This window comes from Eleutherodactylus coqui, chromosome 4, assembly GCF_035609145.1.
Source record: "Eleutherodactylus coqui strain aEleCoq1 chromosome 4, aEleCoq1.hap1, whole genome shotgun sequence".
NCBI classification, from domain to species: domain Eukaryota; kingdom Metazoa; phylum Chordata; class Amphibia; order Anura; family Eleutherodactylidae; genus Eleutherodactylus; species Eleutherodactylus coqui.
Genome location: NC_089840.1, coordinates 58,921,347 through 58,943,170, shown reverse-complemented (window position 1 = coordinate 58,943,170; position 21,824 = coordinate 58,921,347). Strand labels below are relative to the sequence as shown.

The 21,824-nt window shown below is 44.4% G+C and overlaps 1 protein-coding gene across 4 annotated transcripts in view; it reads left to right on the top strand.

The window, feature by feature from the left end:
• ABR (ABR activator of RhoGEF and GTPase) overlaps positions 1–21,824 on the top strand; it is a 361,360-nt gene that overhangs the window by 327,037 nt on the left and 12,499 nt on the right. For 3 of the 4 annotated variants that reach the window (XM_066599543.1, XM_066599544.1, XM_066599545.1), the window contains 2 exons: positions 18,389–18,448; positions 20,834–20,943. In XM_066599543.1, the coding sequence (XP_066455640.1) occupies positions 18,389–18,448; positions 20,834–20,943 (170 nt within the window). Of the gene's footprint in view, positions 1–6,052; positions 6,497–18,388; positions 18,449–20,833; positions 20,944–21,824 lie in introns of those variants that run through there. The other variant, XM_066599546.1, reaches the window with a different exon arrangement.

Below are 21,824 nucleotides of genomic sequence, written 5' to 3'. Positions count from 1 at the left end.
TTGCACTAAACAGAATTTGTGTATAGAATGAGACTTTGTGAGCAGACCACCTTGGGCATTAAAATTTGTCTTGGCTCCGTTTCGGGTCTTACACCATACAATTAGAGTAATCTTCAGACAATGCTTTGTTATATCCCATTCATACCCTTTTGTTTTGAAATACAGCAAAACGATATAGAAGGAAGATAAGTGAAGGATGTTCAGGATGGAATTCGCACCTGGCGCAGACGCGGTAGAACAGCTCCGCATTGTAGGATCTATTTCCTGTCCGCTGCATCTTAGAGGAACGTCAGTGGGTGTGAGAGCAATCCGGGAGGGGGGGGGGGGGGGAGAAAACTCATCAACGGGGCCGGATGACTGCTCAATAGAACACAAATTAATCTGTGAGCCATATGTGCTTCCAGATAAGACATCTAAAAGGCATGTCGGGGATTGTCCTGTTTTATGTCTGGCTTTGAAGTCATTTGCAAATCTTGATAAAGATGTCCCGCCACTCCATCATATTTATAACATACACTTGATCTTGGCTGATTATTTCACTTTGGTCACTGTGCAACATATTACATTCTAGAGTCCTCTTTCTGTTTTTATTACATCTTCAAATAAATCTGGAACCCCGTGGGACGAGAAGGGAACATATTGCAATAATATGGGAATATACTGAAATGTGTCTCTGGAGGTGGGGGATATTCTGTCAGAGGAACATCTGCAGTGTCTTTTGATGTGACTGCTAATGTAAGTAAATTCCCATTAATGTGGTATCAAATTTTGCAAATAGATGGAATCCACATGGGAGGTGCATGAGCACTAGCGGGTTTTCATTTGGCCACCGCAGCGCCGGAGTATATGGTCCCCATGGACGTATATATTTTGAGTGTTTATGAAATCCAATTGCTTTTCAATATGTCACTTTGGATGCATCTTCAGTTACCTGGAAGACCTATTCAACAACCAGCTGTAGAATATAAATTTCCATGTGTCTTGGACTGTACTCCCCCATTCCCAACATTATCCACCCCCTACTTGTCCTAAATAGATTTTCCAGCGGTTGCCCCATTCATCATCATTGTGTGGTAGATCCAAGCGTGTCTAAACAGGACAGAGTTTCAGTATTAGGAAATGAGATTAGTTGTGTGGGTGCTTCTCTTCGGGAACTCACTTAACTACTGTAGGCTTGGAAATTACCAATGTTTTTTCCATAACCCTTGTTTAAGGTATAGCAGGAGTGAAGTAATCCCGTACAATTTACAGAAAGTAGTAACACTTTATGGTCAAATCGTGGGAGATTTTTTTTTCTCACTTTTCTGGTTTTTTTTTGTTTTGTTTTTCATCAAATATGAAATACTTCCTAGCAGAGGAGAGAAGGGTATTATTACAGTTGGCATTGCCTATCAATGAAGAATACTTAATTTATATATTGTGAAAGTTCTGTACTGAATCACATCTTTTTCTTCTTGCGTATGAGTGGAGTTGCTCAAGGACCTGCAATTCATCCATTTACAGCATGTAGAGGTTCTAGAGCTCCTCCAGGACCTTTCACATAGTCATGTGAAACTTTAGTACTTCATTATGGCTAGGGGGTGAAGATCAGAAATAACTGGCCCTGAGAGGGAGGGGAGTAGCAATGCAGCCCTTCCTTGAAGATCTTAAACATGACAAATCCTACTTGTGCCAAACAAAGACTGAACCAATCGCTATAGTTGAAGCTTTATGGGCAGTGGGATATTTTCAGTTGTGCCAAAAGGTGCACAAAACCTCATGCGCTCTACAAGACCATGTGTATGTCACTGCGCCAAGTTTTTGTCGTAACCTCAGCTAACTAATAGGTGATATAAAGTTAGAGTAGACAGCCTAAAAATGTCAGATTTATCATTCAACACAGTCACTATAGTAAGTCTGGCACATTTAAAGACTGTCTAGTAGAGATGAGCGAGCGTACTCTGTTCGGGTGTTTTTGGACCTGAGCACCGCTTTTTCCGAGTAACTGACTACTCGGACGAAAAGATTTGGGGGGCGCCGGGGGGTGAGCGGTGGGTTGCAGAGGGGAGTGGGGGGGGAGAGAGCTCCCCCCTGTTCCCCACTGCTACCCCCGCTCCACCACGCCGCCCCCAGCGCCCCCCGAATCTTTTTGCCCGTGTAGTCAGTTACTCGGAATAAGTGGTGCTCGAGTGCAAAAACACCCGAACAGAGTACGCTCGCTCATCTCTACTGTCTAGTATAAAGGCCCTTTTACGCTGCAAGATAGATTAGAGCGCGCATGTGAAGAGTGGTGAACTAGCGATCATAAATCGTTCGGCAGTTACTGTACTTTCGGTCGCCTCTAGTCAATCCTTCTACCACTCGTTTCTAGTCAACATTTCGTTATGGCACCTCTTGATACAAATGTGTTTGCCACGGACAAATGATTTTTAGGTCAACGCGAAAGATCCGATCAGCAAGAATCGCTAACGCTTTAGCACTGACCTTTCAGTCACTGTACATGTTTACACCGAACAGTCATCAAGCAAAAGTAATACCATGATTACAAGTTGATCTTCTATCCACCACTGAGACCCCCGCCAATCTTGAGAATGGGGGACCCATGTTCCCCATCCACCCATCCTATTCATTGTAGGATATCTGCACCCCACCCCACCCCCTCCCCACAGTGAGGAGGCTGAATGGAGCGTGCGCCAATGCTTCATTCACTTTCAATGGGACTGCGGAAATACCTGAGCGACAAGTGCTGGGGTACTTCGGTCAGCCCGACTGAAATGGATGGAGCACCAACCATGAATACTCATCCAGCGCTCTATTCCTACCTAGAAGTTTGCATCAGACTGCTGCGGAGAGTCTTATACTTGACAGTGAATATGGGGTTTGTTTTCTTTTAGGAAACCTCTAATTCCATATCTTTACAGAGATTTGTTGTAGTTGTGGATTTGGCTCTAGTTAAAAGAAATAATACATTTGGTGATTCCTGCATTGTGTAGAGGAGTTGGACCGGATGACCTTGGAGGTCCCTTCCAACTCTACGAGTCTACTGCTAGATGCTCCATAAGCCGTAGTGCTGTTTCCTAGTATAAACCACAGATACCAGTATCTTGCCAGTTCCCGACTAGCTGAATCCTTTGGGATTTTACAGTTGTGGTTTGGAATCTCCCTCAGGAAGCAGTCGAGCCCCAACAATCTGGAATGTATCACCTATCTACAACATAGCTATATACTGGTGATAATATAGCTTGTGATACAGGGTCCAGCAATGTCTCAGAACAGTCAAGGCGGCGGACCAGATGGCAAAGGTTCTGTCTACAGGTGCCATGTTGGCGAATATTGGTAGGGTAAATACAAGCCCTATACTGTGCAGTAGACTCTTCTAGCTCACTTCTAGAAGTTGTTCCGTACAATAATTCTCTCGGTTTTGGTATTTTGATTTTTGCCTGATATCAGCAGTATAATTTGCTCCATGCTGCAGAATGCCGGCGTGTTCTTTGTAACTCCAATGTAATATGATTCCCTTCTAAATGAAGTCTGGATAATGTAAGATGTTTTCAAGTCCTGCAGTAGGAAACGGGTTTTTAATTTCGCCAGTGCAGTCAATACTTGTAGAGACTTTAGAGATTAAAGGCCAGAGCTTAAATATCCGATTTTTGAAAACTAATGCATTTAGTTGGAGGCCTCCTTCTAATTTGACCTCTTCATAGCTGCCATCTGACTTTGACCTCAACGCAGGAGCTTTCCTCACTATTAGAATTAGTATTCTACACCATAGAAAGAATGAATTTCAGGATTGGATTTATTTTATGTTCTACAGAGAGTATTGCAGGATTGGATATATTTGGTATTCTGTACAGGAAGTCTGCATAGCTTCAAGATATGAAAATAATATAATTCTTACCTTTTACAATGCCTCACCATTTGCCTGCTGCTGTTTAGGTCTTCACAGCCTCTGATTTATAGTCCTGATATATGACGTACTGTAAGTGGGCCAATCAGTCATGTACTGAGTATACGCTTGACATACGACGTACTGTAAGTGGGTCAAACAATCACTATTCGCATGACGTGTCATCCATACCGGCAACACATCATGATGTAGACATATACGCCGGGAAGTGACTGGGACCCGACTATAGGCAGCAGGGGACTGGTGAGACATTCCAAAAGTAAGAAGATATATAAATATTTTTTGTTACAAATCTGTCATTTTGGCCAAGTTTACTCTTCAGAAGCCTCTTAAAACAGTTTTAAATCCGTTACAGAGCAAATAAACCTACGCAAAAAAACCCCAAAATACTGCAATTTTTATCATTGCAACTTAGGCTCCCTGTCCACGGCCAAGGTGGAATATTGCTAGCGATATTCCGATGAGGGGGGAGACCTGTCAGGTCTCTGCGATTTTTCGGACCACACACATACTTCACCAGTGGACACCACAAGAACGAGGGAGAATGAGTATAAAAAATACATCCCCCGTCATCTCCCTGAGTAACACGAAAACATAATTTATGGTGCTGTTTCGAGGTGCTAGCTTAAGGGTAGAATTTCATCGGGAATTGAGTCATTTTTTCTATACCTGCAACGATTTTTGGGTTATGGCTGATGTCACGTTGAGTATTAACCCTTTCCAATCCAATTTGTATCCTGGTACTCCTAGGGGGCTTACTTTTTCTGCTGTTATACAACGGCGCTATCTGCTGGCTAAAGCCAGTACTGCATGAGGTGACACGTTGGATAGGCTCTGACAGCAGAGAGGCTGGCCATATACAGTAAGAGAACCCCGACGGACGTCTTCCAACATCGGAGCTGTACAGCCTTAAATCATAATGTCTTCAGACGTCAGACAGTGGATTGGAAAGGGTTAATAAAGTTGTTGAATGTTGTATGGGACATACTAAACGCATGTCTTTAAACGTATCGGGAGATGCAGTTGTGTCGCAGATTTTGGTGTCAATCTTCAGCAGATTTTATCCTTTCAATTTGAATTCAATTGAATAGGTGAAATCTTCCACAGATCCGCACCAAATCTGCATGTGAATGCCCCCTAAGGGTATATTCCCTCAGTCGATTGCAAATTCGGTCTGTAAAATTGCTCTAATTTTGTATGCATCGTTCATGCGTCTAGCGCTTTTTTTTTTCATCTGTATTGCATGCATTTTTCATAAAAGTATTTTAAAAAATGTCATAATCTCGTTTATGGTTCTCATGGTTGCTTGCATTAAAAACCGGTTGCACTCCCATCATGCACGCACTTGAATGGGCATTTTGTTGTCTGAAAATTGCAAGAAAATAGGACCTGCTGTGATTTGGTTCATTTTGCTCAGACTGTTCGCCGATAAATAAATCGCCCAAAAACTTATTATTTATATAGCGCCAACTTATCCCGCAGCGGTAGTTGGATATAATCCGTTCCAATGTCTGTGTGTGTAGATGTGGAAGGTGACCTACGTATTGCGGTGACCCGGGTTGGTAACACAGGTGTAACTTTTATTGAATTCTACCCCCACTGATCAACTATTGATGACTTATCAATAGTTCAGTCTTGGACAACTCCTCTCATGAGTCCTGTGCCAAATCTGTTTAGGTAGGAGCAAACAAAATCTAGCCAGTATTGCTATTTTCATGGGGGTTGTCACCCATCTTTCCCAGAATCCTGAAGGGCATTTCTTTAGTTTATACATTGATACCTTCCCCAAGGCAAAAAGATTTGACTTTAAATTGTGGGAAATCTCAGTGACGGCTCATGAAAAGTTGTAATCCTGGTCTTATTGCTCGTCACACAGCTTTCCCAGAAGTCGATGTAACTGAAGACTCTTCAGACAACCTCTAAGGCTGCTATGGAGGAGGCTCTTGTAAGGCTGCAGTCATTCAGTGACTGTTGATGTATGACCTTGTTCTAGTGACCTTTGTGTCGCTCACAGGTTAATGATTAGCATCCATTCCCTGGAGTGGTATCTCAATGGTTAAGACGGGAGGGGGAGAGTCTGGGCAAAAAGGAGGCGTATAGAGGGAGACAAGGGGCCGCCTTTTGCATCCCCTAGACGCTGCACAGTTGTATGAAGGCTTCAGGCTGCATTGTCAGATGCAGGTCTCTTAGTAGGACGCTGAGCTGTGATTTTCCTACATGCTGACCGCAGTCCCTTCTCATTGATTTGTTCTTGTGCAAGGAAGGCTTTCCTGGAGCTGTAGAGGAGGAATGAGCAGGGACAGTCACAAGAAGGACTCTATCCCGGTGGGTGGGGGCAGGACGTGCTTCTTCCCCTTACACAGGTGTCTTGGTGCCTGAGGAAAGTGTGACAGCCTGCTCGGGAGTAAAGAGAAAGTGTTCCCAAGAGCTTAATACCTGCGGCGAGCCATGACGGAGGTGATGGTGCAGACAGACTGCAACTTAAACTCTGTGTGTGACCACCTGGAGCACTGCTGCCTGGAGAGGCTACAGGACACGGGGGCCAAACGTCCATCCAACACAGGGGCCCGACTCTGGGGCAGAGTTCGGAATAAGCTGCTTAGACAAAAGGTAATTATCTACTTCTGCATTGTAAGGTTTGGACGCCATGAGGATACTTTCCATCAGCATTGATCCAGGTGCCGCAGCGCCGCTTCCTAGTATTAACTACGACTACCAATATCCCGGTTAGTTGAATTCTTTGGGATCTTACAGTTGTGATCTGGAATCTCTCTTCCTCAAGAAGCCCAGACCCCAAAATATTAGCCATCTTTTAAGTACAGATGTTCCTGCTGCTTCGGTAGATGAATACGTTCCTGTGGCTGACTAGGTGAGCCGCACAGATGGCACCGGCGGTGCTGGCAGGCTTACCAGTGCGTTCGTTGTAGTCGTTTTATTTGTAATCATGCATGCTTTCCAATTTTTGCATATTATGGACCATTTTATAGAAGTGTGTAAGACGTCTAATGTAGCAGAGTTGAGTGTCATTTCACTCTTGCATAGTCCTAGTTCCATCGGAAACAACATTTAGAACACATATTGATATCGTTATGTATTTTGGCAAACTCAGCTCTTCCACATTTAACAGAATTTTGCTACAAATGTAACAGCAGCGCTGTCTTATAACGTAATGTAGATGGCAGTCGCTACAAGTGTTACATAGGGCAATTGGCTACATTGAGATCTTTTTTTCCTTCCTGTCCAGGTCAGTAATATCACATTCCTCATGGTCACATTGATCCTTTTGTGGAGTCTGTTCTCTGTTGCGCAGATTGTTACCATCTGCGTCCTGCGAGGGGGACTTAAGACATCAAAGCATTAAAACCACGTTTAACGCATACAGAGCTTTAGCATTAGGTCCTCTTTTATGGGTGGAAGTTGGGACTGGGAGAAACTTTTTTTTTGTCCTGTGACTCCTGTCCATATAGTGCATATGGTATCAGGCTGGGGCTAGAGAGCAACGTCTGTCTTGTGACTCCGGGCGTAGATGTCATGTCACAGTAAGGTTTCATAAAAATACATGAATGTGATGGTTTGGGGATTTTTCTCTTTTTTTCTTTTTTTGTTTTTTTGGAATTTTAGTATAAAGGAACTCAATTGACTTGTAAAAATGACTGTGACGTTGTGCATGTAGACGGCAAGCACAGCCTTGTATGGTGACTGTGGTATCAGGCGTATATTCTGTAGCTCATGAATATGTGCCGTATACGCTGGTATCACATTGCATTCAGCCTGCAGTCAGATGGAAGTGCACAGAGCTGCACCATTGATGAACTGCCCAGAAGTAATCTCCAATCACTAAATGACTGTGGCAGGAGAAATGGCCTTTGTGTCTGGAGATAACTCACTTCATTGCGGATGAAGGCGGCCGCCAGCTGGTGCGCCCGGCAGCTGTCAGGAGAATGTGTGATATGATCTACTATGCCTGTCACCCCATTCCATGAAAGCCTGGGTGTGCTCACACAATGCCATAGACATCGGGCATCCCTGGCATAGTTATATGGTATGCAGACGTTGGTTATGGGTAACAGCTGAAGAAGGTAGAGGTGGCTACTGTAGCCTCCTGGTTTTATAAGACAACTCAGCCTGGTCTGGTTTCTTATTCTAAGAGGAAATCTCCTGCATTATTAATTTGGGGATTGTAATAAATAGGTGATTTTTAGCACTCCGGTGATTTTTTTTTTGGTGGTCATATAAATCCTAGACTAAGTAGTTTTGTAAACCTCTTGCATTTTATGTGTCTTTCTCCATCCTTATTTTTACCGCCCCCCCCCCCCCCCCCGAATTTCTCCATCGCAGCAATATTGGGACTATGTTCTATGTTCTACACTGAACGATCACTGCATTAGGCACAGCTGGCGCGTAACGTTTTGCGATCAGTAATGCGGTACCGCGTGAAGGGCACGTGCCATTCTGCTCTCAGATATGATGCTGACATCTTCACAACAGAAGGTAACATTTGGCAGTCATGGGTGATGACTTGAGTGCCTTTGGCTGCGGGCAGATTGTTAGTGCCCAGAATGGTGCCAGTATTTTTGAAAGGTCACAACACTTGTTGGCTGTTTCCAAACCACAGTACCAAGAGGCTACCAAGACTGGTTGACTCATGGACAGACATCCAAAAGAAGATCACACAGCGGCAAGCCACGTTGGTTGATCCTAGAGGCACATCTAGCATCTCAGCTACAACGTGCCAAAGTGGACCAGCTGACCCAGCACTACAGCAGCAGGGGAGTTAGACAAATTTCCCATAATGACCATGTGGTGTATCTTGCATCCACTAGGTTTCAGTAACCAAAGGCCGACAATAGTGCCCCTAATGACTTTGCGTCCTCGCGAACAACACTTCACATGGGAAAGATGTTAATGGACCTTGGACACGTGGCAGAAGGTTGTCTGGAGCGTCAAGTTCCATTTCCTGCTGAACCATACGGATGGCTGGGTGTAAACTACATAAAGCCATATCCTATGGGTGCACCATTGGGGTTTAATAGGCCGATAGTGGCAATGTCATGGTCTGGGAGCATTTTCCCGAAGTGGCCTAGGACGGTTCGTCACCCTCACAATCCTTGAATGGTGAACACTACAGTGACCTGTTAGCTGACCATCTGCATCCATATCTTCAGAAAGTCTTCTTCCACCACAGTACTGTATTTCAACAGGACAACACTTTGTCATGGACCTCGGATCACTAGGTTGTGGTTAGAGGAACACATCATTGAATTCCCCACACAGCTTCGGCCCTCAAACTCACCAGACTATAATGCCATTGAACACCTTTAGGAAAGATCTGACGTCACTTATCCGCAAAATGTGCACCAGCTGACGGAGCTGCTACAGCGGGCATGGGTCGAGTTGGGTATGGAAGATGTTCACCACCTTGTGGAATCGGTTTCCTGACGTCTGAAAGCAGGCATTCGGAAGTGGGTCGTGCAAGCTAATGGTGACCCCCGACTGCTACAGAAACCGTGAAACACCCAGGAGGTCACCGTAGTCACATAACCCAACGAAATTTGAAGAAAGGCAGAATTTTTTAGGGAGAAAGCGGCATTTAAAAAAGTATCGATGACGGTTCCCTGCATTATAACGCCTGCCTGTGGATACAAAAGACCATTTTGACCGGAATGCTACTTTAACTTTGGACTGACACGGTGGGGTGACCTACTGCACCGTGCTTATCCCTCTCTTGCATCTTGCACAGAACTCCATTTGCCAGAAAATAAAGCGGGTGTCAAGAGCAAGAGCCGCTGTAGGGTTTCCAGAGGATTTCCTGCAGTGCACTATAAATGTGCTATTAATCTGCTGTAGCTAATTTCCACTGATAACACAGCAAGGAATGTGCTAACAAGAACATTACAGTCAATGAGCTTGTCAACTGTGACGGCCAACTGATCCTTTGTTATGGAGAATCTCATATTGTCACAGTAATGTTACCATTTAGGTTCAAGGACTACTGTTACCGTATTACAATGGGAGCTCCTACTATGACTACAAGTAAATGCTGGGGTTCAGAGGTGCGGACCTCCGCATCTGTAAAGGGGATGTCCTATGAAAAGAAGGTATTCCCTGTCCGTCGATTAGGGATAACTATTTGATCAATGGAGGTCCAACCACTGGGCGCCACCAATGATTTTGAGCATCTGTGCCGCAGCTCCATTCATTTTAATAAGACTTTCAGAGATAGTAGAGTACAAGCACTTTCCTACCTCCAGTAGTGCCATGTAACTGAATGGAGTGGTATTGCACGAGCTTAGCGGTGACGTCGGCGCTCGTGCAGTCAATTAGACTACTCTCGTCCATTCTAAATGGGACATAAGTCCACCTTAAAGGTGCATTCTCATGTAGCGGAATTCTTGCAGGCTTCGATGCTGAACCGTAACAGATTTCACTCCTTCAATTGAATTCTAATTGAAGTGGTGAATTCAGTTACAGATCACGGCTACATTTAGGTGCTTGTAATGCCCCCACATTTTAGCATTTGTGTTCATCCACAATACCCAGACCTTCCATGGTTCTGGAACCTCAGGTCATCTGGGTATTGTATACCTTAAAGGTAGGTTCACTTATAGCTGAATTGGTGCAGATTTTCTTCTTGGGGTAACTCCATCAATCATATTGATTTTAACAAGAGAACAAATAGTTGAATCCAAGATGGTGGCATTCAAAGTGATCGCCATACTGGTAACATGGCCTAACGAGTTTCTCTCTTCCTCCACAGCTTGCGTCTAAAATTGGATCATCATCTGCCAAACCATTTTCACTATATGGGTGTTTCCTTACTTTTAAGACACCCTGTGTTTTAGCCATATAGGAGGCAATAGAAGAGTGGTTACCAAGAATCTGACTTCATTTAGCGCTCCTGATCTGGGGCAGGTATAGTGTGGATACCAGTTATTTACCTGCACCGATCCCATGTTGTAGTAGACGCTAATTAATTACTCATTTTCTAAAGTGGCAGTAACATTTACGTCTTTGTCTATCTGGCTGCATTGTAACCATTTACTCATGGACTGATGGTTTCCCGTAGACTCACGTTTATGACCTTAGTCAGATAATAACTGGTGAAATGTAACGGAATGAACTCGAGAATGTCTAAGAAAGTGCTCACATGTCTAATGACTCAGGATGAGCTGGTATGCAAGCAGGGAAAGTGATGCTATTAATGACATCCCAACAAGTGGAGGCTGTCGGGGCCGGCCACACTGACGAGAATTATTGTAAACCATTAACGTCTGTCTAAAAGTAGACTAAGTGCTATTCTGTGAGTCTCACAATAGAAAGAGACCCCCGTGTGGTGTTCTCTGTGACACCAGGGCTGTTCTTTAACCATCTGCTGGATATTTGAGAAGTGGGATGACCTGGGGGAGTTGTCAGAGACATGTCAGCATCGCCTGGGGTGCTTGCTTCGGTTTAATTGGTGTAATAGACATAATGTTTCCATTTGACTTTCTGACATTCTGAACTCTTGAGTATTTGTTAAGCCCTGATCTGGAGTTCATGTTTTTCTACAGGTTGTGTTATTTGCTTATTGTTCCTAAGTAGCTGTAAGTATACATCGAGGATATATAAGTTATGTACATAGGCATGCCAAAAAATATAGCACCTCCTAACAAAACGAAATACATGTGTAGGTACAGATCTGCTGTGACCGCAATTGAAAAGCTAATGCCGTGAGCGCTATGATATACGCAGACATTAAATTATTGCATTAGAACGGTTTCATATCTGCGTGGGAACCTCCGGACGCAGGTTCTGTCACAGATCCGGAAGAAAAGGGCTGCATGTGGTGCTTATTCTTCTGTCCAAAATCTGGGCAACTGGGCGGAAAGCAGATGGACCCCATTACAGTCAATAGGGTCCGTTGAGCACTGTTCGGTTCCGTCCAGATATGGAGCCGCTTGGCCATGGGAATTCTCCTTTCCTGTTCCCCGAACGGAGCAGGAAACCAGAATCTCCAACGCAGGTGTGAAACCACTCCTAATGCTTTAATTACGAATTGGGCCAAGTCGAGGAGACTTCCTACAAATGGGTCTACTAGATGGACTCTAGGTATTTGGTTCCTTTCTGCTCTAGTTTAAAAACAGGCTATTGGTCCTTCTACATAGACAGACTATGGTATCTGCCCATACTAACGACCACTGACCAACAGTGAACATGTGAGTCCGCATTCGTTACCTTTGTATATATAGGCAGATTAACTCCTCCATGGGGACCAATCGTTAATATGATTGTTCATCCCCACATAGCTGTCATTGATCATTTACATGGGGAGATGTGCAGCTGAGCCTGGAGTTGTTTTTTTTTATGCTTGCTTAAACCAGATGATTACCCGATGAACGTGCAAACTGATCGTTGGTCCCTTTATATGGCCTTGTTATCGGCCCGTGTAAAAGCGCCATTAGACAGGCTGGAGGAGTCCAGGTTGAAGATAGAGGAAGTCGCCACTTTGCAAATGGTAGCCAGATATCCATATTTTTAATGAAATACTAAATGGTTAAGTGTATCCATATACATCTTGATACTGTCTAGGTGCTTCTGCAAGGTTAGCTTCAAGGTGTTGTCCCATGAAAAGACGTTCCACCCTAATCACAGAGTAGGAGATAACTATCTGATCAGTTGGAGTCCAACCACTTGGAACCCCACCAGCACAGGGACAGGGATCCTAAAGATCCCAATATGAACAGAACATTGCTCACACATGTGCACTACCACTCTATTCCTTCCAGTTGGACGGGCAGAGGTAGCCAAGAGCCAAGTGCTTGAATGCCATCTTCAGCAGTCCTATTGAAATGAACGGAGCAGTGGTGTGTATGCATGACTATTGCTCCATTTGAGGAAATTCTTATGATAGGTGGGAGTCCCAGTAATTGGACCGCCATTTATCAGCAAGTGATTTCCTATCCTGTGGATAGGGCATGACGTCTTGTTGTGGGACTGCCCTTTAAACACCGAGTGATCACATAACACGTTTGCTAAATTTTGAGTGGGGAAATCTACACAATAAAATCCAGCGCTGTACAATGCATGTGAATGGGTCTTAAAGGGGTTGTCAAGGACTTCACTACTGATGCCTATCCTCGGGTGATCGTCTGGGGTCCTCCGCACATGATCCCCACCAATCAACTGTTTGCTGGCTCGATGTCATTGAGGACAGAGCCGGAAGCAGACCGCTCTGTAGCGCAACGACATGGTTGGTATTGCAGACGGAGCTCTGAATGAATACAGCAGGAGCTGCACTACAGACAGAGCTATCTGCTCCCAGCTATGTCTGCAGCTACAGCTGGCACATTATCAGTTGATCAGCAGCGGACCCTTGCCGATCAATGGCAAAGTCCTGGACAACCCCCTTAACAAAACCCTGTATGCAAGCAATGGAAAAATCGAAACATATTGTGGGCATGCAGTTGGACTTCAGCAATGATTCTGGATCCACACAACGAAGACGGCAATTACATCTGACCAGCGTAGCAGAAGATTGAATGTAGTTCAAAGTGCAAAACAGCATGGTCTAGATTCGGCGAGCCACGGCAAAAAGTTTTTAAGCTGCCCATAGAGAACTGTTGATTCTTAACCCTTTCCAATCCACTGTCTGACATCTGAAGACATTATGATTTAAGGCTGTACAGCTCCGATGTTGGAAGACATCTGTCAGGGTTCTCTTACTGTATATTGCCAGCCTCTCTGCTGTCAAAGCCTATCCAACGTGTCACCTCATGCAGTACTGGCTTTAGCCAGCAGATAGCGCTGGTGTATAACAGCAGAAAAAGAGTAAGCCCCCCTAGGAAAACCAGGATACAAATTGGATTGGAAAGGGTTAAAGAAGAACTGCAACAATGTTTAAATATATTTGGCATTAAATGGCTTTTACAGTCCTGTGCTGCTTGTATTTGCGGAGGTCCGATAACTTCGGAACATTAGGACCAGAAATGTTTTATAAACTTCTGATAACTTGAAGGATGTCTCATTTATCTATAACTGTACTTTTATGATGGAGATCGATTTACTTTGGTCACACCAATAGAACATCCACCTTTTGGGTTCAGGTTGTTTTACCCTTGGAGCAGACCTTGCTTCTGTCTTTTATTGCAGGGTGGTAAGCTGCATTGTGCAATCTCCATAGAGCTGCCTGCATGAATGTACAATATTTCTTCTGCTAATTGAGGACTCCTAGATGCCTTGTGGATAAGCTTCATTCCTATAGAATAATATAGTAATCCTTCCCTTCAATTTCATCATCAGCCCTCGGAGCATAAATCCTACCACAGAGGTGGTTTTGTACTCTCTGTCCTTGCCAGGACTACATTCTCTTGTTGCTGCAGTCATCGGGAACTGTAGAGCAGTGTTTTCTTAATACAGACAAATGGCTGCCAGTCCGTTATGTAATGTTATTTCCTTCGCACATAGATGTGGTTACAGTAAATGTATCCTCACAAATGGCCTCTTCCACAATCGGGTTAATAGAAGATCAGTGCTTCTTCACAATTACATTTGGGTATCCAGCGTCTGCTCATTTCCCCGTATTTCCTTTTATCGTGCGTACAACTGGCAGGGTAATTGGAAACATGCGGAGGGCATCGGCTTCAGGTTGTTGCTGGGTGGAACCGTTTCCATGGATGAAGCTTGTAATATTGGAGATTAAATAACAAGGTCAGTGTAACTGGTTGGATGTAGATTGTGCCGTGCACGCTCCTGTCCACATCACCATCTCCAGTCCCGTGCAGCACGGCTCGTCGCGTCTTCCAGTTCAGACTCTTGAAATGTTTTAGGATAATTTTTTCTTATTCTCTTGAGTAATCTAATTAGTACTTGCTAGACATGTGGTGGAAAATTATGTTCACAAGGCGGATTTTACTGCGGATTTGACGGGGAATCTCTTTTTAGTTGCCTCGCTGCAGGAAGCAGACAGCACCGTACATTGCACAGTGGCCAGGGTTGCTATTGCAAGCTGAGTTCCATTCACTTCAATAGAACTCAGCCTGCAGTACCAAGCAAGGTCACTACGCAATGTATGGCGCTTTCTGCTTCCTGCAGCTAGAAGTGGGACAACCCTTTCAATGGCTACTTAATTTTGCTGATAAACCGTTTTATTCACAAAACCGGCAGCTGCTATACTTGTTTGCATGACCACGTACAGAATGAGAAAGATTATAGACAATCTCCAGCCTTCAGCAGTATTGCCTGTAGTGGTGCACAATAGACAACGTGTTTCCCTAGTGTAGGATACCATGAAGCCGGATGTTTCATGCACCATTACATCTGCTATTTGGCTATTAGATAAATAAATGGATGTTGTCATCAGCCGGTCATTTACTTAAAAGTAATCTTTCCCTCTCTTCTGAGCTTGAATGGTCCCCATTGTGCAGCGCGGCTTCGGAGAGAGGTGATGGAGAGTCCGCTTGCCGGTCATTAACGATCGCTACCTGCAGACTCATCAGCGTCCTACAGCTGAATTGCACTTACTCAAGCTTGTTAGTGGCGCATGCATAATCTTCTCTATCCAGTGTCTTGCAAGCATCCCTTTGAAGTTGCTCTGGATGGGGCACTCGGGACTATTTGCTGGACGGACTCTGGAGAGGATAATGTTATTCAGGTCTGTTACTCCCTGTAATTACATCAATAGGATGGGCTCTCCGACTTGTTTGGTAGCATTTGGTCAGTTTTACAGCACTTTTAGATCTATGTTCCAATGGGTTCACACCGGGACATTGAATGTGGTGAAATCTGTACCGGTTAGCGCCCAACAAAATGATGGGGTCTTTGCTCAGTAGAGCTCACGGTAGTCATGCAATTTGTGCTAATGCTGTGATGGGGTGTAAAGTGTGACTTGTATGTTGGTGGATGTAGTATACAACCTCTTTGATGATTTTGCCAATTGCATAAAATTCCACATTTTGCACTTTATTTGTACAGTATTAGGACTGTGTTAACAGATGTGCCACTTATATGAGTGACGTAACGATGCCCAAGTCCAACCTACCATTCACTGTAGGACATGGGCTGGACTTACCCGTCTCATGTCAATTCTACAGAATTTTACTTCATTATCAACCAGCACCCATTGAAGGAACCAACTTCTTTAAAGGAAACCAGTCCGTGCAGTCCAATCTGCAAGTACCATGTCTCATGGACTCTGTGCAGCCGGTCCAATCATGGAGCATCCATATCCTAAAACTAATGTAAAACAGCGTTAGATTTGTGACAAGGCACGTTGTCTTGTTGGAAGTATTGCTGACCATTCTCAGTGTATTGCCTCATTGTCAGCAGCACATTATTGTCTAGAATGTCACGGTACTCCTCCATGTTCATGGTTCTTGTCACTACGACCAACAGACCGAGACCATGCCACGTAACACATCCCCAGACCATAACGGAAACTTTGCCGTACTTAACCATTGGCACAACACACTCAGGAAAAAGGTGTTTCCCAGGCACTCTCCACACCTATATATGTCTATCTAATTTAAAGATGGAGTAGTGTAATTCGTCACTCTGTAGAACGTTCTTCAATTGTTCAACTGTTCAATGACGAAGCACCATTGTAGACAAGTTGATGCATTGCGCTCCGAGATGGACGGCTTCTGTGCAGCAGCATAACCTGTGTAGCTAATAGTCTGCAGTGCCCACCACAAACTATGACTCTGGTTTAGGACACGTGACATGCTAATAAGACATGAACCATTCAACTGATAGGTGTGTCCAAATACTTTTGGTAGTACAATAGGTAAAAGGTATAAAGCTTCTAGAAAATGGGTCTGCTACATGTGTCTCCCAGGGGGGTTGCAGTACTTGTCAGCCCATGTAGAAATGCTAATATAAGCACCTGCTTGGGGTGCAGAGTCAAGCACTACATCCTCATCCTTGTCTGCTTACTGTGGGTCAATGCATCGGCTGTATGTGTGGTCCGGCTGTATGTGTGGTCCTGGTACGAGACCTTCCCCTATAGCCGCCCTTATAGCTACATGTACATTGCTCCGGGACTGTTGGTTGTACTGCAGATATATGCAGATAATGACTTGTGTACATGGAGGGATTTTTTTTGTAACCCTGGGCAAAATAACCGCCAAGCAGGAAACGGCTGGCCGAGTTTCCCAGGGATTATAAATAGATGAGAAAATGTTTGGTAGACCCAACTCTAATGGAAACTTGAACTTTCAGATTCTCGCCTGTTTATCTCATGGATAATTGAATGGAAATAGATTTCCTCTGGAGTTCTTGGGAAATACTTGCAGTTTTCTGGTAGGTGTAAGAATAGATTACAAGGCGCTTCGCTCTACCTTTAGTAAAGGTTTCTGGCTCCCACCATTGTCCACATTAATGTCCTTGCATTGTCGGAGAACTTCAAGGTATTGGCATCTCTAACAAGACATGAAGGTGTGTTGGGGTAGTTTCACACGTGGCCGTTTTCGGAAGAACGCCACCTGTTAATGTCTTCTTTCTGGGAGTTGCTTGTTTTGGTGTTTTTCAGCAAACAATCAGTGACCTAGATGTTAGCAGATGGACAATAGGGCATTATTAAAGGGTTGTTTTGGAATGGCTACCACGTGGCAGCTAATCAGAGGCCGCAGAGGTCAGGTGCCGTTCCCCCAGCGTCGTGGCTCCCAGCTTCTGAGCGGTGATGCCAGGAGAACAACATGTGACCATTGCGGCTCCTGATTGGCTGGTGTAGTCACGTGGTACCGTTCCAACAAAGACCGGAAGGACCTCAGGGCACAACTTTGGTTCGCCGTGGGTAAGGCCGGCTAAGAACTGCTTTTATTGTTTTAACCGATTTGGATCTACTTTTAAATAGTTGTATAACACCTGGATAACACTTTTTTTATTAAATGTTCTTACAGAGGTTCTTTTTAGTCGTCACTTTTTCTTCATGTGCCACGTGTGTTTTTGCTTTTATTGTTTTTGTTTGTGATTGCAGTTTGGCCATAGGCTTGGCATTTTTGCTGTATACTAGTGCAGTGGATCACTATTTACTGCTTTTACAAGTCCACTCTGACGAGGGGCAACACATGCACAGAGTTTGCTCTTCACTGTGTCCTCCTCCTTTCCTTGCTCCCCCTATAACTACCTCCAAGTGTTTCCTCCCCTACACTTTGTACTCTCATCCACAGTGGTCAGTAACTTTACCTTGAGTTAGGCCCCCTGTCCACGGCAGTGATTTCGCCGGCCGACACTTCCCAGAGCATTGCTATGGAAAGCGCCGGCACCTGTCCACGAGCGGAGAATCATTGCGATTCTCCGCGGCCAGCCTATCTATTAGATAGGGCTGACCGGCAGAGATTCGGCGGCGGGATACCGCATCGCCTGTGGACAGCCAGCCTAATTAAGGGACTGTGGAATATGTTGACACTATATAAAACTAATGTATCTTTCTCTTGCTCTGAAGTGGTTGCATTTATCTGTGCTACATGATGGGAATCTTATGTAAAGCCACCAAGACTTATATGGTATATTTTTTCATTTTAATAGTTGGATCCTCAAGCGGTGCAGAGCAAGAACTGGCACATGGATGTGATCGAGATGAACGGGGTGAGTAACAGTGATTAGCATTCTTTATTGGTCTCACCATTACAGGCTGCCATACACTTAAAGGGGTTGTTCTAATCTTGTCTTTCATCACTTATCCACATTAATAAGCGTGATTTGTTGGGGTCTCACTGCTGAGACCCTCACCAAGATCAAGGATCTCTTATACCCCTCTTCTCATCACTGTGGGCTCCCTACACACCCACATATCCCCCTTTCTGTAGTAAGGAGGAGATTGAATGGAGCGGCAGTAGAGAATGTGCAGTTCCTCTTATTTCAGTGGGTCTGACAGAAATAGATGATTGCTTGTACTTTGCTATCTCCGGCAGTCCCACCGAAGCGGCACCATACATGCTCCATTCAGTCTTCTCCACTGCAGTGAGCCCACAATCGGGAGGAGTGGGGGAGCATCCGTTTCAGCTGCCAAGAGGAGCCATCAAGCAATGATAGCTAAAGGGGCGCTGCACCCCATTTATTTCAGCGATTATTGGGGTCTCAGCAGTAGGACCCTCACTGATCAACACTTTTGACTTATCACTCTGACATATGAAGAGTTTTTACAATTGCAGTTCCTCTTTAAAGCACCGTCCATGGGATCATTTATACAAACCAGCTACAGTACCTCAATGATTCTATGGCCATGAGATGGTAGGAAATAAGTCTATACTCACCTCATTGCATTCCCCATTCAACGCGGGAGCCCTGGTCACCACCACTCCAAACCGGGAGGAGGGTGGTAGCGTTTACATACAAGGTGGACGACATACGACCACATCCAGCTTCCTCCAGGTTTGGAGAGGTGGTGACTTGGGCTTCTACCTGAATGAAGGGATGTTAATGAGGCGAGTTGACCTATTTGATACCATTCTATGGTTTGCACAAAATGGCATGATCACCTGGATTCAGGTGATCACGCCACATGCATGCAATTGTAGCTGCTGCCAGACAGCCTAGCATGTTGCATTACTGACAGACAGATGTCTGCCATCACAAATGATCATTTGCGTTAATATTGCAGCCGTTCGTCACCTGACATTTCCGGTGATTTTTCTCTCAACTGTATGCTCATTTTAAGACTGCCATAGGGATTTGTGCAGCTTTATTCCATATGTTGTGAGGCAGGATAGCACGGTGTGTCCTGGTTTTCATCCCAACCAAGTACAACATCTGCATGGAGTTTGTATGTTTGCTGTGTGGGGTTTGCCTCCAGGTTGTCTGATTTTCTATTTGTTGTTGTTCTCGCTTCGTATCTCTCTTTTTGGATGTTGCAAAAAAACCTGCACTGAGGACTTATTTTTATCGTTTCCATTCCATATCTGAGTACTTGTCACACTGTGTTAATCATTTACTAAGCCATTACACTATCAAGTATTTGTCTTGAAAATTCCCCAGACTTGGAGTGTTTGCCTTGGAAAACATGCCAAATATTTTAATATTCGAGCGCTCAGTCCAATCTCTGTTAGTTGATGAAAATGTATCACCAAGATTCCATAAAATCATAGATTCTTCCTCATCCCCAAACCATAAATGCTTTATTGTGGCCACATATCCCACTTAAGGGGTTTTCTAGGTTTAACCTATTGATGACTTACCATTTAGAATAGGTCATCGATAGCATATTGGTGAGGGTCTGACATATGGCACCCCTGACGATCAGCTGTTAGTCGGAGCCACGGTGTGCCGGAAGCATACAGCTCCGTATACTGTGCAGTAGGTGGAAAGTACTGCAGGTTCAGTTCCATTTACTTGAATAGAGCTGAGCCTTTAGTACCATTCCGGGACACTGCACAATATACAGAGCTGTATATTTCTGGTACACAAGGTTCTGTCCAGCAGCATAGTTGCATAGGCAAACTGCTGATTAGTGGGGGTATTGAAACCCCTGACGATCTGCTATCAATGATGAGCATAGCAGACTGAACTTCTCAAAAGTTCAGTTTGGCTGGTTCACCGAATTTCTGAAAAAAAATTAGTTTGGTCTGAAGTAGTTCAAAGTGCCACAATAGTTGAGTTCAGTCACTTCTTTCAGCTGGCAAGTGGTTGTGCTTCCAGAGGGGTTCATCACACTGGTCTGTAATGTTCGGCTCTGTTCACTTCTATGTTTGCGGATTCCGTCAAGCTTTCTCATATTTTTGACAAGAGTAGTGCAGTCTGCAGCGGTGTTCTCGTTGTCAAAAATGGTTGCTTGGTATATCAGACCACCGGTCCATCATAGAATCGTCACTGCCATCATGCACAGAAGACATGACACCTGTCCCTTCCTCCTTCCTACATTAGCTCATTTCTACACCTGCCATAGATGATGACCTATGGCTGGTACATAAATCCTACTATTTAGATCTAACGTGACCCAAAGAAAGTGGTTATATTTTTTTTTTATATCTACAGATAAAAGTGGAGTTTTCCATGAAGTTTAGCAGCCGGGATATGAGCTTGAAAAGGACGCCCTCTAAAAAGCAGACGGGAGTTTTTGGAGTTAAAATCAGCGTGGTAACAAAGTAAGTACAGACCGCCGATAACGTCCTCGCTTTTAGCCTATATTTACAAGGGCGAGCGCGAGATCGGTTGAGTTTCTCTGACCAATATCGCACTTGCAAAACATGAATGTTTGCCCGCGAGTGTGATGCATTTTGAAAAAATGAAGATCACATGTTATTCATTAGTGAAAATAAAAAAATTGCATCACAGTCGCGTGAAAATGTAATCTGCATACAAGGGTGGTGCAATTTTCTTTTTTACTCACCCATAGAAAACAATTGGCAAATTTTCTGCAGAATCACAGAAGAATAGAATCGCCTTCAGCTTTCTGTCTCGCAGCACGTAATCACACATATAAATATACCGATTGCAAATAACGGGTTGTGTTTCTGTGCGAGTTTTGGGCATAACGCAATGCACAAAACTAGCACAATGAAATCACCTTGAATATAGCCTTAGATTTACCAAGCACTCATTAAAACTAAATGTGTCAGTTGACTTTCACCAAGTAGCACAACAACTCTGAGCATAAAGCCTCGTTCACACGGGCGACACTGCATCACCACGAGAAAATCGCAGCAATATCACATCTCTGGTCCGTGCTATATTGCTGTGGTTTCTTGCGGTGATACCGCGACTTTGTAGCACTAGAGAGTCTCGTGGTGCTACAAAGTCGCACGACTTTGTAGCACCACATGCGAGGATTTTCGGGTGTGGGGCTTGAAATATAAGCCCTGCCCTGAAAATAAGCCGTACCTGAAGAAAAAAAAATATAACTTATATATCCCCTAGAAGCGCTGTCCGTGGCTCCGCTGCATCTTCTCCCCAGGTCCCCAGCACTGGTCGTCGTCTTCTCTTCTGGACGGGAATTGAAAAATCCCCACCTCCTGGAAGCTCTGGC